Source organism: Spermophilus citellus (genome assembly GCF_964194105.1).
Source record: "Spermophilus citellus genome assembly, chromosome: X".
Classification (NCBI taxonomy): domain Eukaryota; kingdom Metazoa; phylum Chordata; class Mammalia; order Rodentia; family Sciuridae; genus Spermophilus; species Spermophilus citellus.
Genome location: NC_138190.1, coordinates 144,577,717 through 144,592,923, shown reverse-complemented (window position 1 = coordinate 144,592,923; position 15,207 = coordinate 144,577,717). Strand labels below are relative to the sequence as shown.

The following is a 15,207-nucleotide window of genomic DNA, read 5'->3' as shown; positions in this document are numbered from 1 at the left end:
CAGAGTGCATTGTGTAGAGGAGCTGGATTCAGCTTGAGCTCAGGTAAAGTAACCAGAGCTCAGTGGCCAAAGAGCTATCAAAGCCAGGACCTTGGCGTGGCTAACTCCAGTAACAAGGTTCATGCAACTCAACTGGACAGGATTTGGGGTGATGAGTTCTATTTTTCCTCTAGCCTCACAGGATGAGATCCCTTTTTTGGAGAAGAAAGAATTACAGTTTTGGTTATCATCTTAAGTCAGTGTTTCCTATAATCACAGCTTGATAATCAGGAGCCTAAGTGTTTGGATCTGTTGGCCAGTCTCTCTGTACACCCCTGGGGGGAGATGAGGAAGTGAGCAGGCTTGGGACTACGCTCAGCTTCATTCTCTCTTTATGTAAAAGAATTACCTAGAGCTGGGTGCAGTGGCAGGATCCTGTAGTCCCAGCAGCTCAGGAGGCTGAGGCAGGAGGATTGTAAGTTCAAAGCCAGACTCAGCAATAGTTAGGCACTAAGCAACTCAGTGAGACCCTGTCTCTAAATAAAATTCAAAACATGGATGGGATGTTGCTCAGTGGTCAAGTGCCCCTGAGTTCAATCCCTGGTACACACCCCCTCCCTCAAAAAATAATTACTAAGAGGGTTCAAAACCTGGAAATTACTTGAATGTGTCAACAGAGGGAGCCTATGTAGATATCTGCCTTTATCCTTGGCAATAGCCACCTCTAGAACAGCAGAGGGGACCAATGACAGGCCAGCATTGTAGTTCTGCAAGCACTCACTGGTGACCTTGTTGCCACTCACACATTAGTGTATATGGCGACTCCTACGCTTCTTCCCACTCTGCTTTCTCCAACAATAGCAAGTGTGTTTGTTAGAAATGCTGTGTTATTTGTTTTGTGAATAGCTGTTCATAGCCAATCTGAGATCTTTATAAGATGCATCTGATTCCATGATTCAGTCCTCGGTGGGAGAATAACAAATCTCATTTTCTCCTGCCCTTTGACTCTTTTTTTCAAAAATAGATTTTATTTTTTTGGAGCATCTTTAGATTCACAGCAAAATGAGTGCAAAGTACAGGGAGTTCCCATATAGCCACTGTCCCTCACCAACCCCCCCCCCCCCAATCATTGCCCCCCCACCCCCAATCATTGCCCCCCCCACCATGGTACACTTTTTGCATTCCATTAACCTACACCTCCCAAGACTCTTTGATTAGTAAAGAAAATGTCAGAACCCATAGCCTCCAACACCACAGGTTGGATTCCCCTAAGAACTCTGGGCCCAAGAAAAAATCATCTCCTTCCATCAATGAGCATTTGGTCTTAAAAGGAAGAGGGTGACAAGAAGTACAAACTCAGGGCTAATTAATGTCCTGAATTAGTACCAATTGCTTGTCAGGGAGTGTTGTGTGTGTGTGTGTGTGTGTGTGTGTGTGTGTGTGTGTGTGTGTGTAGAGCTCTGTGGAGTTGTATCACAGGTGTTGACAGGTGTTATTATTACTATGGTGGAGATGAATAGTTCTGTCATTACAAGGATTCTCCATGTCACCCACTTAGAAACACAGCCAAATCCCTCCCCCTCTACACTCAACCCCTGTCAACATTCCTATGGGGGACACATGGTGTTGTCATTCAGTCAGGCCTGGCCTGTACTCAACCTCTGCTGCCTGCCAGCCTCTGCTCCCTCCCTTGTAGGTGGGGTGCTAAGTGCAGCTGCCCCATTGGACAGCAGAGAGAAAAACTAGGGAGCTAACTGAATGATGAGCAATTCTACCCTGAAGCCTGGGCTTTGCAGGTGACGAGCATAAAGAAACAGGCCCTGCCATCCACATTGCCGCAGGTTCACAGCAGACACTAAGTGTTTTTGTCCTTTCTCCAGGTGATGGTGGCTATGGCAGCAGTGATGACCCTGGATCTGGTGAGCGTCTGTACCCTAAGGTTTCATTGGAAACCATAAGGAAAATAGTGCTGTCCCACGCTGGTCTCAGGGTGTACCCTGCCCTTCCCCTGAATGTTTTCAGGAGAGAGCCATAAGGCAAATAGCAGAGGGGTGCAGTCTTTAAAAGGAACTAGCATGAAGATCTGGGTCCCAGGGGAGGTGGTCCAATGAGGGGGACTGTTGACCCAAGACCCAGAGCTGTGGCTGGGCCTTAGTAAGAGCGGGCACAGTACCATTTCCATGTCTACATTTCAAGTTCCTCAAAATGCAAGTCTTTATAGAAGACCAAAAGTATTTGGCAAATCCAAGGAGCACTGTGTCACTGTCATGCCTTGGACATCCATGGCTTAGCCTTCTTGCATGGACATGGGGGTTATGGCATCTGGACCAGCTTAGTTCGGGGTAAGTAGAGAAGCCCACTCCTGAGCTAAGCTCCAAGGTGCTCTGCAAAAGCTCTCCCTGTTCTTTTGTGCCCAGGCATGTCAGCTGAGACTGGCACCATCGCTGGAGTAGCCAGTGCCCTGGCCATGGCCCTGATTGGTGCTGTGTCCAGCTACATCTCCTACCAGCAGAAGAAGTTTTGCTTCAGCATTCAGCGTAAGTGCACCTGAACAGTGAAGGGGTCAGTGTAGACACATCCCTCCCACATCTGGCCCCACACTAGCTTCTAAGTGTACTGCCTGGGCCACGGTGTGGGGTACCCTTTTAAAATCCACAGGGACAAATTGAGGTCCAACTGAAGTGTACACCAGTCTGTGACAACAGATGGGAGTTTTCCAGGTGACCTTGACATTCCAGGGGCCCCAGTACTCGGAGGCTATATGGAGACAGAGCTCAGTGACTATTGTGGCATTTCCTTCCCTAGAATGGAAGGGGCCCTGGGATATCCTTATGGCCTCTGATCACATTCAAAAGGATGTGGGGCTACCAGAGGCTCTAGGTCAACAGCTCCCTCTCCTGCTGACCAGAAGGCCATACTTTCTCGGGGATTTTAAACATAGCAGCAAATGCCATTGGACAAGCCAGGGCTCTTATGGTTCTGAAAACATCCCCTTTCTGATCCTAAAAGGTTGCTATGGGGCCACACCCACTCCTGCCCTCACATCTTTTGCTGCTGTGACTAACAGACCTGACCAGAACAACTGTTGAGAAGGAAAATTTTATTTGAGGGCTCAGGATTTTCAGAGGTCCTAGTCTTTAGAAGGCTGGCTCCATTCCTTGGGGCTCAAGGTGAAACAGAACATCATGGCAGAAGAGCATGACAGAGGGAAGCAGCCCACATGATGATCAGAAAGCAGAGAGAGAGAGAGAGACTCCACTCACTAGACACAAATATGAACCTAAAACCATGCCCTCTATGCCCACCTCCTCCAGCCTCACCCTACACTTCAGTTACCACACAGTTAATCCAGATCAGGGGATTAATTCACTGATTGGGTTGAGACTTTCACAATCCAATCTTTTCTCCTTTGAACCTTCTTGCACTGTCTCACACCTGAGCAATCCAAACTCTATCCACATCCAAACCATAACAGTGGACCCCAAAACTAGTGGGAGGTCTGCACATTTACTGGAGGTCTAGAAGTGTCACATGGCATACCTCTTTGTCCTGCTGTTCTGCTCTTTTCCCTTCCTACATACATGGGGAGGCAAGGAGAGGAACTGCCACTCTGTGCTTGGTCCTTAGCCATGGAGGTACTCAGACAAGAACTCCTCTAACTTGGGAGGCAACAGGTTTCACGAGCAAGGTTTGCCAAACAAGCAGTCTCGACCTGCACAACTGTTGCATTATCCTGTGGCTGTTGGGACAAAGAACCACAGTCTGAGTAGCTTAAAACAACTGAGACTCATTCTCACAGTTTTGGAGGCTGAAAATCTGAGGGCAAGATGTCAGCAGGGCCGTAATCCTTTTGGAGGCTCTAGGAAACGATTCTTCCATGCCTCTTACAGTTTCTGGGGGTTCCAAATGTTCTTTGGCTTGTGGCCATGTTGCTCAGTCTCTGCCTTCATCCTAAATCCAGAAAGATCTCACCTTGAGAGGCTTAATAAGTAGTAGACTCCAAATATGAATCTTAGTGGTTTCAGACTCTTCTCCTGGAACCCTGGGACTTCTATGAGATTGGTAGCACAAACCTAAGCTTCCCAGGGCCCTATGACTGACTAGAGTGTGAAAAGTCTTATCAAGTTATCTCTATGCCCTGAAAAGTACACCCTGGAGTTCTGACTGGTAGGAGGAGCACTGAGGTGTGAGCTCACTCAGGTCCACTCCGGTCCATTCTCATACTTGAGGGTGAAGAGGTTGGGGCCTGAGAGATGAAGTGATGTCGTCCAACTCCAAGTAGACCCTGATGACCCCATTTTACAAAAGGACTAGAGCTGGGTGAATGCAGATCATTCATTCACACCCAGAGCCTCAGGACTGTTCCTGTGGGTAAGAAGCCAGCCCTGTGCCTCAGCCTGGCAAGGGCAGGGCAACAGATGGCCAAGAGGACTTGGGTTGAACAGACAGGGTGGGTCTTCTGGGCCTCAGCTGTATGAACAAATCTTGTGACCAAATAAGGTCAGAGCCACCCGGGTAGGAATAGACAGGAGGAAAATGGGTTGATTTCCAAAACATAGAATAAACATCTTGATTGGATGTGTTTATAGGGACACTAAGGTAAAAGGAAAATACATTGTCTTCACACTTGTTTAACAAACAGGTGTGAGGTTTCACACACTGAATTAGCAGGCAAAGTGGCTGGTTCCTGAGGGAACTCTCCCCCACTCTGTTGATCTTGGACTTTACTGCTCTTCTTTGTCAACCCCCCTCTTTCCCTGGGTGTCTGTCTCCCGAAGGTAAAGGCCTGGGATTCCCTCCTGTGCCCAACCTGTGTACTCCCAACCTTGGGACCTGTATCACCCAATGTGTCTCCTCTGAGCCACAGCTCTCTCACTGTTGCCATGGCCACTGCCTGTCCAGGCCCAGGTCTTCTTCCATCTCCTAGCTGGATGGTTTCATCTGCCTCCTGCCTGTCCCTCTCCCCTCCCATAATTCTCTCTCTTCAAGAAGGGCCTGTTTAAAATGCCTGGACCTCGTGTTTCCGGCTGCCCTCAAGTTATGTTCCAGGCCCTGAGCTTGGCATTCAAAGCCCACTATGGTGCGGCTCCTCCCTGTCCCTGGAAGCCTTCTCTACAGCCATACCTGCTTTCCTGGATGCCCTGCCCTCTCCACCCTGCAGCCTCTGTCTCCCGAGAGCTCCTCTCATCCTCTGGTCCAGAGGGAATCCTTCCCCAGGACCAGCCTGTGGCTGCACTGGCTGCATTTTTTTTTGTGCTGCCACATCGCCCCCTGCTGACTTTGCCAGATCCTGCAGGGCCAGTGGGTTTGTGTCTGACTCGACCCCAACCCTGCATTTCTCTGGACTGTCCATTCCATGGGGACTGTGTGTGCTTCATGTACTGATGTGCTAATGGTATCTAGTCCAGGCCAGGATCAGAAACAGTCTTCAGGATATTTGTAGGGTGGCTAACCTCATAAACACTGTTTCTGTGGAGGGCCTGCTTCCACCTTCTGTGTGGGCCTCAGGTGCTCTTGGTCACTACTGCTACCAAAGGAGCCCATGCTTTGGGGACTGTCAGCTTCCATTGTCTGCCTCCAGTGCCAGTGGTCAGTGTGTCTCACAGAAAGCCCAAGAGTTTGGTTGCCAGGAGCTGAGTTCTTACTCCAGGGTTCTAAGATTCGTGTCTTTCCTTCAGATGCAGCGGAAGGTCAAGGTAATAACGTGCTTTGATTTACTTATGTTCCTTGTGCTTTGTCCTTGGACACCTCATCATTCCTCCCCCTCCCTTGCCTCATCTTGCTTTTTCTCATGCTCCCCACCCCATCCTCTTCCCTGGCACTCACCAACTTGGCTGCAACCACAACCATCTTTAGCTTTCCCTGATATGTGTGTGAGGATACCACTTGCCAGACCCTCTGTCCCCAGGCCTGTGTGGCTGGGGGTCAGGGATGGGGCAGGATCAGAGAGGACACTGAGATGCCCCCTAGTGGCCATCCCTGAGGAGCAAGTACAGGCAGAAGGCAATCTCCCAGCCCCCACCCATCAGGGCTGGGCCCTCCCCTGCCTGGCTGTGCATGGGGCTGGCCACCTGTGCCAAAGAGCAATGACTGCATTTTTCAAAGGCTCATCTGGCTTCCATCTTGAGCCCTTGGCCTTGGATGATAGTGTGACTTGTGCCAGTGCTTGGTCAATTGGTCTATTAGAACCACAATTTTCCTGCAGGGCCTGGGTTACCAAGAGATGAGACAAGGTCTGTAGATTCTCCTTTAGCAGCAGCAGGTGTGCTGTCCACTACAAGCCTCTGCTGGACTGAAGAGGATGCTTTGTCGAATCTCTGCATTCCAGTTAGCCAACTAGACTAGAGCAGCTGCCAGTAGGCCCTGGGCCCTTCCCGCTGCCAGGAGAAGCCATTTGGTTTCTCTGTGCAGGTGCTGCTGGTAAGGCCATGTGTTGGCAGGAGGCTTTGTTGGCATCTCCACAGTGAGCTCCATTCAGCCATCTGCCCCCTCCCTGTGCTGTATCCATCAGTCACTCGTGGCACTTGGCTGTCTCACCACCTCCCTGGTCCCTGGGTCACACATGGGACCTGTGGATGGTGCTGAGCCCTGCTGTCTGGTGCCTCCTCTTCTGAGCAGAGCTGCCCTATAGGGACAGGGTGTCAGCGGCCTTTGATGCATAATATTTCATCTCTGAGGCACTGATGAGTACTCCTGAGCAGTGCAGTTCCAGATAGACAGTTTCAGTTGAGATAAAGGATGTCCAGGTTGTCCAGGACAGGGGTCTGAAGTGGGCAGCTACTGTAATGGAGGACTCAGTCAGGAGTGCTGAATCACAGGGGGCCCCTTTATTTCCATGCCCATCACTAACACTGCCATCTGCCCTTTCCAGAGGGTCTCAATGCAGACTACGTGAAAGGGGAGAACCTGGAAGCCGTTGTATGTGAGGAACCCCAAGGTGAGGACATCTTGGTTACTTACTATTCCTTGCTGAAAGTCTCCTAGTTGGTGGCCCCAGCACTGAGCAGAACTGGGCTAAGGAAACATAGAATGACCAGCCAGAGTAGAAGGCCACAGATGCCCAGTTGTGCCTGGATCAGCCAGCGTCTTCTGGCTTCAGGAGACTGGCATTGCTGGGATGACAGTCAGAGCATCTGGTGCCATGTCAGCGACTTTTGGGCACTCCTGCTATTCTTGCTCTTGATTGATCTGAGCTGGAGCACCAGGTACCTCTGTTCCCTGTTGGCAGAAAGGGACATGTCCTGGACACATTTAGATAGAGCTGTGGGAAGACTTTTCACCTAGATCTATAGCCTTTTAATTTGAAAATTGCCAAAGGCAGGGCGGGTACATGGTTGAAACCCAGACCTTCTCAGCCTTCCCTTCCTTGCTCAGTGAGCACTTTGGGGCTTCAGGAACTAGCAGCAATTTGAGGCCACATAAGATCAGGCCACTGGTCTGGAGTGGCCAGCTTCTCTAGGAAGATACAGCCTGTGGCCCAGAATGCCAGTGGAGAGGCCTGGCAAGGCTTCAGGAAGCAGAAGGCACAGACAGGGAGACTAGCAGAGCCCAGTTGTGTTGTGACCAGAGTCACAGGGCAACAGCCATTATGATGGGGCCAAGGAGATCAGGAGGGACTGTTGTGTAAGGGGAACAAGGTTCTCATGTCATCATCAAGGTGTTGCCGTACCAAATAGATGAAAATAGCCCTGGGTCCAAATGTGGAAAAAAAGGATTCTATGAGAGGTAGCATTCACTACCACAAGTTTTAACTTCTAGCCTCCATTGAGTGAGTGAGCACCTATACCGGCCAAGTGCTGTGTTGAGTGCTTTATTTAAAATAATCAGTAACCCTGTGAGGAGCATTCCAGATTCCAGGTGAGGAAGTGGAGGCTGGGCTCTGCAGAGCCTGGCTGGCTTCCCTTTTCCCCCTTCACCCACCCAGAACATTGTTCCAGGGCCCAAGGCGTGTCCGACACAGGGCAGGGAATGGGCCCCAGAGGAAGTGTGTCTGGGACAGGCTTGGGTCAGTTTCTGACCCAACATGCAGGAAGCACAATTCTGTCCCTAGCAGGGCCTTCTGTGCAGGATACAGGTGAGACCACCTAACACACGTCTTCTTTCCCTAGTGAAATACTCAGCACTGCAAACACAGTCTGCAGAGCCCTCACAAACCGAAGTGTCCTCAATCTGAGGCTCCATTCAGCAGCAGACACACATGAAGGGTGCCACCACCCTTCGGCCCCTCATGTAGATCCCCAGCTGCTGTGCTACGCTTTCCACATTATTGGCTTCTTATTGTTGTGAGTTTTCCTGACAAGCTTTGAGTGTTCGTGAATTTGGTTTCTGTGCCCTGCCTGCAGGGTGGGGTGTCTGCCCTGCCCCAGGTGCTCTGAAGAGACTTGGTACTGAGGCTCAAGACCCAGTTCCAGCAGATTACCAGCATCATCCTCGGAACCTGCTGGGTCACCAGCTCCTCAGAGCCATCCTGTCCCAGCCTCAGCATGGGGAGGGGAAACCAAGATGAAAGCAGGCAAGAGGACACTGGGGACGGTGTGGAAGGAGAGCATTTCTGCTTGGGTGATAAATCGAAAGGTGGTATGATCCCCGTACACATTGGAATGGCTGACTCTGGCAGTGACCTCTGAGAGCTGTAAGTGGCTGGGTCCTGCTAGCACCCGGTTCACTTGGAATCCCTGCACGGGGCAGACAAATCAACACCAAGCAATGCCACACACATGTAATACCCAGGGCAGTGTTTTTCTTTTCCAATCCTGGATTTTACATTGCTGGCCTTTAGAGCTGGCACAAGTGGAGACTTTTCAGTTACTTCAGTGCAAATGTACATCTCATGATAATCCTGCCCTGAGAGTATAAGAATCTGGAGAAGTTGGAAGCTGCGACTTGCAGCCCTAATTCCTACCAGATTCCAGAGGGGACTAAGGGTAGCCTTAGGCTGGCCAGGGTAAAATTCTTAAGAGTCATTTCTGCTTTGGAAATGTTTTCTACTGGGTGATGGATGGTCACCCCACCCTGTATATGAGCTCATTTGAGTAGCAAGAGCTACAGGCATGGAGAATGAGCATTGAAACCAGAACCATGCTCATAGAAGTTGCCTAGAAATGTATGGGAGGGTACAGACCTGTAATCACAGCAGCTCAGGAGGCTGAGGCAGGAGGATCACAAGTTTGAGACCAGCCTCAGCAACTTAGTGAGGCCCTAAACGACCCTATCTAAAAAAAAAAAAAAAAAACAAAAAACCAGGTTGGGGATGTGCCTCAGTTGTTAAGCATCCCAGTTAAATTCCTGGTACCAAAGTAGAAGAAAAGAAAGAAAAAGAAATGTATGGAAGGAGGAAAAGGAGCTGCTTCTGCCTGTGTAGCTCTGTAGTCATCCTCCTTGTCGATTCTGATGAAGAGCATTTGGAACATTGATGATATGTTAGACATGAGAACCCAAGGAATGGCCCCTAACCTGGCCCAAGTTGTGTGGTTTGGGCCAGAGCATAGCTGGCTTCATGGTATTCCTTTAGCCCTTGCCCCCAGCAAGCTCTGCTGTCAGAGGCTGAGCTATAGCATAGAGCCCTGTGTGCTGGTTATCAGTTTGCCATGTCAAAAAGCAATTGTTTGCTTCTTTGCCTCATGCTGGGCAACCCTTCAGCCACACCTCCAGCCCCCCAGAGAGCAATTCTGAAAGCAGAATGTAAGTCACCAGCAGGCAAGATTCTATTTACAAAACTTCAGGGTGTCTTTGGACTGCATGATGGCCCCAGGCAATCCACATGCTGCACATTTGCTCCTTGCTGAGCTGGGATGAGGCATTCGCATTTCTTAAGGAAACCACTGAAATCCAAGCAGACCCCACCCACCATCTAATGCATGCTACTGTGTGTCTCCATTGTTTTAAAAGCCTATTCATGGCAGAGGGGCTTCAGAGGAGGTGCTGTCTCTAGGTGGTCTGGAAAGCCCACTCCCAGTGAATACTTGCAGCCTTCCAGCTGTTCCCTGTCCTGTTTGGCCCAGACACACCAGCACTGGGTCTGAAAGGCAGGCTGGAGCACTGAGGACACAGCAACATGAAGGAAGGGAAATGTGGCCTCAGGAAGTTTAATTAGTCAGGGAGGCATTGTTTGCAAGATTTGCATGTTTTCAAGACCTTCCACACTGCTGGTGAGAATATCATCAATCGGATTTGTGCCTCCCTGATACCAAGGACATCAAGAGATGATGGCCCCACAGCCTGGCCATTGCTGAGCTGGAGGTGGCTGTGAAGAATTTTTGCATCTTTGGTCTATTGGCACCTAGATAGGGTGACCTCAGGGGTGTTATCCATCTTACCTTTATGGAAAGGCCCATCTGATGGCACAGGCGTTGAAACCCTGCAGCCACGATGTAAAATAAATGCTCTTGGTAAAACCATTTTCTCAGTATCACTGACTTCAGTGACAAGAGCCCTATCTGCTCTCCCTTAGCTACCTCGGTGCCTTCTGCGTAAAGCCCTCCTGCATAAAACCCATCACTTGGCCCACAGGCGCTAACTTCAAGTGCCTGGACAGGCCTGGGCGGTCCTTGGCCTCCCATTTGCAGAGAGTATCATTCCAAGGGCTCCTTCTTCCCGCTGGCATTTGACACTTGCTTGGGTACTGTGGCCTGCAGAAGCCTTGGGAACTCCTCTCCTGTCTATATGAAGGCTTCATTAGTCAGTTCAGGTCTGGTCCTAGGTGGTAGGAAAAAGGGAGTGATCTGGAAAAGCCAATTGAGAACACTGATTATCAGCCAAGCTTGGCAGGGAGAACTTATAAAAAGTTTAGCATTTATAGTATTAGCTCCGAGTATATCCGAGTGAGCTCACAGCTCCATGGAAGACTGCTAAGGGAGCCAGAAGATAGGGAACTTGGTGGGGAGGAGTGTCTTCATGCTGTGGGGCAGGCCCACTGCCTCAGCCACTTGGATTGGGGTTAGTATCATTTCTCTGAGGAAGAAGTGCTGGAGACCGATCTCAGAATCCTCTGTACATCCTTTTGTATGTGCTGTGTCCAAGTGTGAATTGTAAAATGTCTAGTGTGTGCATTAAACAAAATGGAACGTTGTATTGGGATTGTGTTGAGGTGCTTTTGTCACATGGCTCTCTTTTCCTACAAGAGTTGATATGGAGCTGAGCTCATTCACTTCATTTCCAGCCATAGGTTTTCTCCAAGTTGAGAGTTCTTGCAGTTACCTCCTCATGAACAGCCTAGTGTCAGGGCTTCTGGGGGTGGCCTCCCATTATACAACAGCTGCAGTATAATATGCCCAATATCCTGGGCTAGGAGGGCAGACGCAGGAGCAGAGCCTCCAGAGGCCACACCCAGGCTTCATGGGCTGCCTGATGCTGCAGCTTGCCAGGTAGCATCAACTCCTCTGGGAGGATAGACGTGGCTGCACTGCCTGGCAGCTTCCCAGCCCACTGCTCTGTCCTCAGAGAAAGCCAGTCACCAGCAAAACTTCTAGTTATGTGAGTTGTTTCAGGCAGAGAAAGGTGAGCAAGAAAAGGGGCGTTGTACCTACCTGTGGAGAGTGGACTGTTGGGGATCAAGTCCCAGCAGACCACCTTGTCAACTCACAGCTTGAATTACAAACTAAGAAGATGGATGGAATTGTCAGCATGAACACGCTGCACAGATCCTGTGCAGTGATTGGAGTTTTTTCACATTGATAGCAGTTTTTTTTTTTTTCATTTTGCTAAACTAGTCTGGTAGTGAAACAGCACCAAATCCTCAAACTCAAACTCACCATGTGATTGCCCTGTGCATAAGTTCTACATGGCTAGTGGGGACCTGGCACAGTGGCCCTCCTAGCCTTCTGCTCTGGTGTCACTGCTGGGGATAGTTGCCTGGCAATTGGTCCCACTGAGCATCTTCTGCCTAATATTAGGTTCTCTCACTCAGCAGTGCTTCTCAGGACAGTCTGAGATCTCGGGCCCTAATAAGAAGGTTGACCTGTAGGGGGCAGTGTGATTTCACACAGGCCTTTACAGGGCTCCAAAAACGTGAAGTCCCCTAGAATTGGGGAAAGGCCAATTTTAGGTTTTAGCGCTGTACAAGGAGGACCCATTCCTTGACTCTTGGGTATTTCCAGTAGTTTTCCTGCCTTCAGCATTTCCTCAAGTTTATGGGTAAGGGGCATTTCTCATTTTAAAATCAGAGTACTTATCTGTTCCAGCCAAACACTTAAGACTCCTGATGAATTAATTACATGTATGATTTTGTAAGTGAATATTTAGGCACTTTACATATATTATTTATGGTTGGCATATAGTAAACATTTACTACATGTTACTTTATTATTACTAATTTTCCCCAAGGGAAAAACCTACTAAAACACTTAAAGAGTGACAACAAAAGGACCAGGGAGCAAACATATTGTAATTTTAATTATAGATTGAAATACAGTGCATCAGATGAGGCAAATACGATATTCTACCAGTTTTTAAAAACCTGAACCATAAAGGTTTTACATTCTAGTACACTTAAATAAAACAACAACAAAAAAAGATGCTTAGATAATAAAACTTTACTTCAAGTTGTTTTAGAAACGGTTCTGTTCTAGGAACATACAAAGGGAAATGCTCTGCTGTGCTTTTTTAAAAAAAATCAAATGGGAGTTTTGAGGGATCTGGCTGGCAGAGACCACCCAGGTGAGGGAGCATGCAGCTTGGCAGGGGGCAGCTCCCACTCCACCCATACCAGCCAGCTCACCTCACCAAGAATTAGCACTCTTGGCTTCTCTGGTTCTGCCAAAAGCATCATCCACTCCACTATAAAAACAGTTCTAGTACGGCTGGGGAATTATATTTTTCCAGGGGAATAAAAATGGGAAATATCTCCATTTTAAAAAAATCAGTGCATCAATGAATAATAGTTTATCTATAAATCAGCTTTTGGATGTGTTGGGAACATAAATCAAAAGTAAACGTTAATTAAGCTATGATTTAGAAACAAATACCCCAGATGATAAGAATTGAGAATTTGAGGTTATCAAATTATCTTCAATAAATATTTCTAGTATCTTCTGAAAGGATAATTTTCTGTAAGAATCAGAAGGTTGCAAGTTGAAAAAAAAATCTATTCTCTATATTTGACCATAGAAAACCTTTTTTAGGAATATATTTTAAAAAGTAAGGTCAACATGTAGGACTCTGTGTGGCATTCAGCAACTTGACACCAACCAGAAGAGGATGCAAAACAGCAGTTCCGAGGCTGACCCTTTAAGCTTCGGAGAGTAATCTTACCTCCTGCTGCAGGTAGGGGTCTGGTGATTTGCAGAAATGGGCACAGCACTTGGCGGAGAGATGCTGGCACCCCACACGAAGGAGCTAAGAGTTGATCATAAATTCATTCTTACAAGGACTCACAGAATCACGGAGCTTAAATTCATTAAGTGAAGGTGCAGAACGATGGAGAGAAGCTTGCCTAACTGAGGCTGGCTCTGAGAAGGAAGAACTAAGGGAAGAGTGTGCTCTGCTCTAGCAAACCTCAGCCATAGCACAGTGGTTGCTTGAAAATATGGACAGGCAGTCTTGTGAATAAACTGATGTGAAAGGGTTGTAATAAAATGGCAAATATTATTTTGTCCAGGCAAATCACTGGACAAGAAAGCAGCCTTGCTTTGATACAGATGCCTGGCATCTGTCCAGAGATGGTGGGCTGCAGAAACAGCCCAGGAATTATCAATAGGCGCTGCTCTTGAAGGAGCTGTTTGGGAGGCCAGCACTTAGGCACAGCTGTCTGAGTTCTCAGCATAACCTAATTCTTGCCGTCCTGAGGCACCCATTGCTCCCTGTGAATGGACTGGGCCACCTTAGGAGGCAAGTACAGAGTTTGGTTGAGGTCAATAACACATTGCCATTGAAATGACCACATCCAAAGCTTATTTCAAATGTACCACACCAAAGTCAGCATGAAGTTCATTTGGAAAGAATTTATCACATAGTCCAGTTAAGCAGATCCCCCCTCAGGTGACTATTCTAAACATAAAAAAGGACATAGGAAAATAAAGGCATGTTTCTCTTTTTAAAAAATACCTTATATGTACACAAGAGTAATTGGTGCAGGAAGACCCCTTGCATGAAGATAACTGTTGACTAGATGGCAATTGTCTGTATTCCCCAAAACATTTCATTTAAAAACAGTTTTCAAGTTGTGGCAAAGAGCTGAAAGAAGCCACATGCCTGGCAGTGTGGTCTTTCAAGTGAAGGATGTTTTTTTCTATGAAGAGTTTAACTTGGAAAGAAATGGTGTGAGATGTTCTAAGCCTAAGTGCTGCGCTGCATCCACTCAAGTTTTCCCCCACACTGTCCATAGGAGAGGAAGGTGGTTCACAGGGTGTGTGTGACAGGTGGCTCCCCTGTGAGCCCGCCTACAGGAGGGTCGCAGGCTGGTCACAAAACAAAAAGCATTTACTGACAGTGGGAGCTGCCACCTAGCCACACAGATGGTCCCTGGAGCTAATCCTAAGAGACAAGATCACAAGTTACAGCCCTAACAGTAATGACCAGGTTCTTGAGCCGCCTGGGAGATGGTGGAGCAGCAAGATGGCCCGAGACACTGGCCTTGCTCATCAGACTGAGGTGTGGACAGGAGTGGCTGAGTGGGAGGGCGAGGAGCCCCGCTCAGATGAGGATGAGACGGCACGTGTGGCCACCTCCCGCTGCAGATCCTCCACCCGCTTCTGCAGCTCAGCCCTGACAGCCAGCAGCTCCTTGAGATTCTGGTGAATTGGCATCTGGTGGTGAGCAGAGACAAAGTCTCATTATTGGGCTGCTCTTACAATACTGTGTTCCAACATCTAGGCCCTCAGCTTTGTGGTTATTTCCTCACCCAGACTCCTGTGTTACAGTCTCCTGGACCAGTTACTGATCTTTCCCCAAGTGTACACTGATCCCTTCCCCATAAGCCATGTGCTTCAGCTGCCACCCAGACTACCCTGCATCTACTGGCAATGAGCCAGGCTGGACTGGGCACCATTCAGGCCTTTTTGCCCTCTGCTCTCCTTGCTGGGCTCCCAGTTCTCAGGACAAGATTCACAGGCTCTGGTGAGACCACAGACCTGAGTCTTCCCAGTGCAGACTCAGCCGAGCAGTCTGCTGAAGATTGTCAAACACACATGGTGCTTCCGGGCTGCCCAGCTAAGCCGTGTTCACATGCAGACCCTGCTGCCTCCAAGAGCTCTGTATTTGTGCATTTTTATAAATAGTCCCCCTGACTGAAAA

The 15,207-nt window shown here is 48.6% G+C and overlaps 2 protein-coding genes across 12 annotated transcripts in view; one reads left to right on the top strand and one right to left on the bottom strand.

The window, feature by feature from the left end:
* The window catches only part of CD99L2 (CD99 molecule like 2), a 118,693-nt gene that overhangs the window by 93,850 nt on the left and 9,636 nt on the right, over positions 1 to 15,207 (top strand). Inside the window, exons 7-11 of one of the 5 annotated variants that reach the window (XM_081277613.1) lie at positions 1,860 to 1,898; positions 2,397 to 2,516; positions 5,658 to 5,675; positions 6,851 to 6,916; positions 8,088 to 11,049. In XM_081277613.1, coding sequence (XP_081133739.1) covers positions 1,860 to 1,898; positions 2,397 to 2,516; positions 5,658 to 5,675; positions 6,851 to 6,916; positions 8,088 to 8,152 — 308 coding nt within the window. In that variant the 3' untranslated portion in view covers positions 8,153 to 11,049. Of the gene's footprint in view, positions 1 to 1,859; positions 1,899 to 2,396; positions 2,517 to 5,657; positions 5,676 to 6,184; positions 6,334 to 6,850; positions 6,917 to 8,087; positions 11,050 to 15,207 lie in introns of those variants that run through there. The other 4 variants (XM_081277615.1, XM_081277612.1, XM_081277614.1 and 1 more) reach the window with 4 other exon arrangements.
* Positions 12,342 to 15,207, bottom strand: part of MTMR1 (myotubularin related protein 1) — a 73,531-nt gene continuing 70,665 nt past the window's right edge. For 5 of the 7 annotated variants that reach the window (XM_081277601.1, XM_081277602.1, XM_081277603.1 and 2 more), the window contains one exon: positions 12,342 to 14,720. In XM_081277601.1, coding sequence (XP_081133727.1) covers positions 14,556 to 14,720 — 165 coding nt within the window. In that variant the 3' untranslated portion in view covers positions 12,342 to 14,555. The remainder of the gene's footprint in view (positions 14,721 to 15,207) is intronic. The other 2 variants (XR_014020069.1, XM_081277605.1) reach the window with 2 other exon arrangements.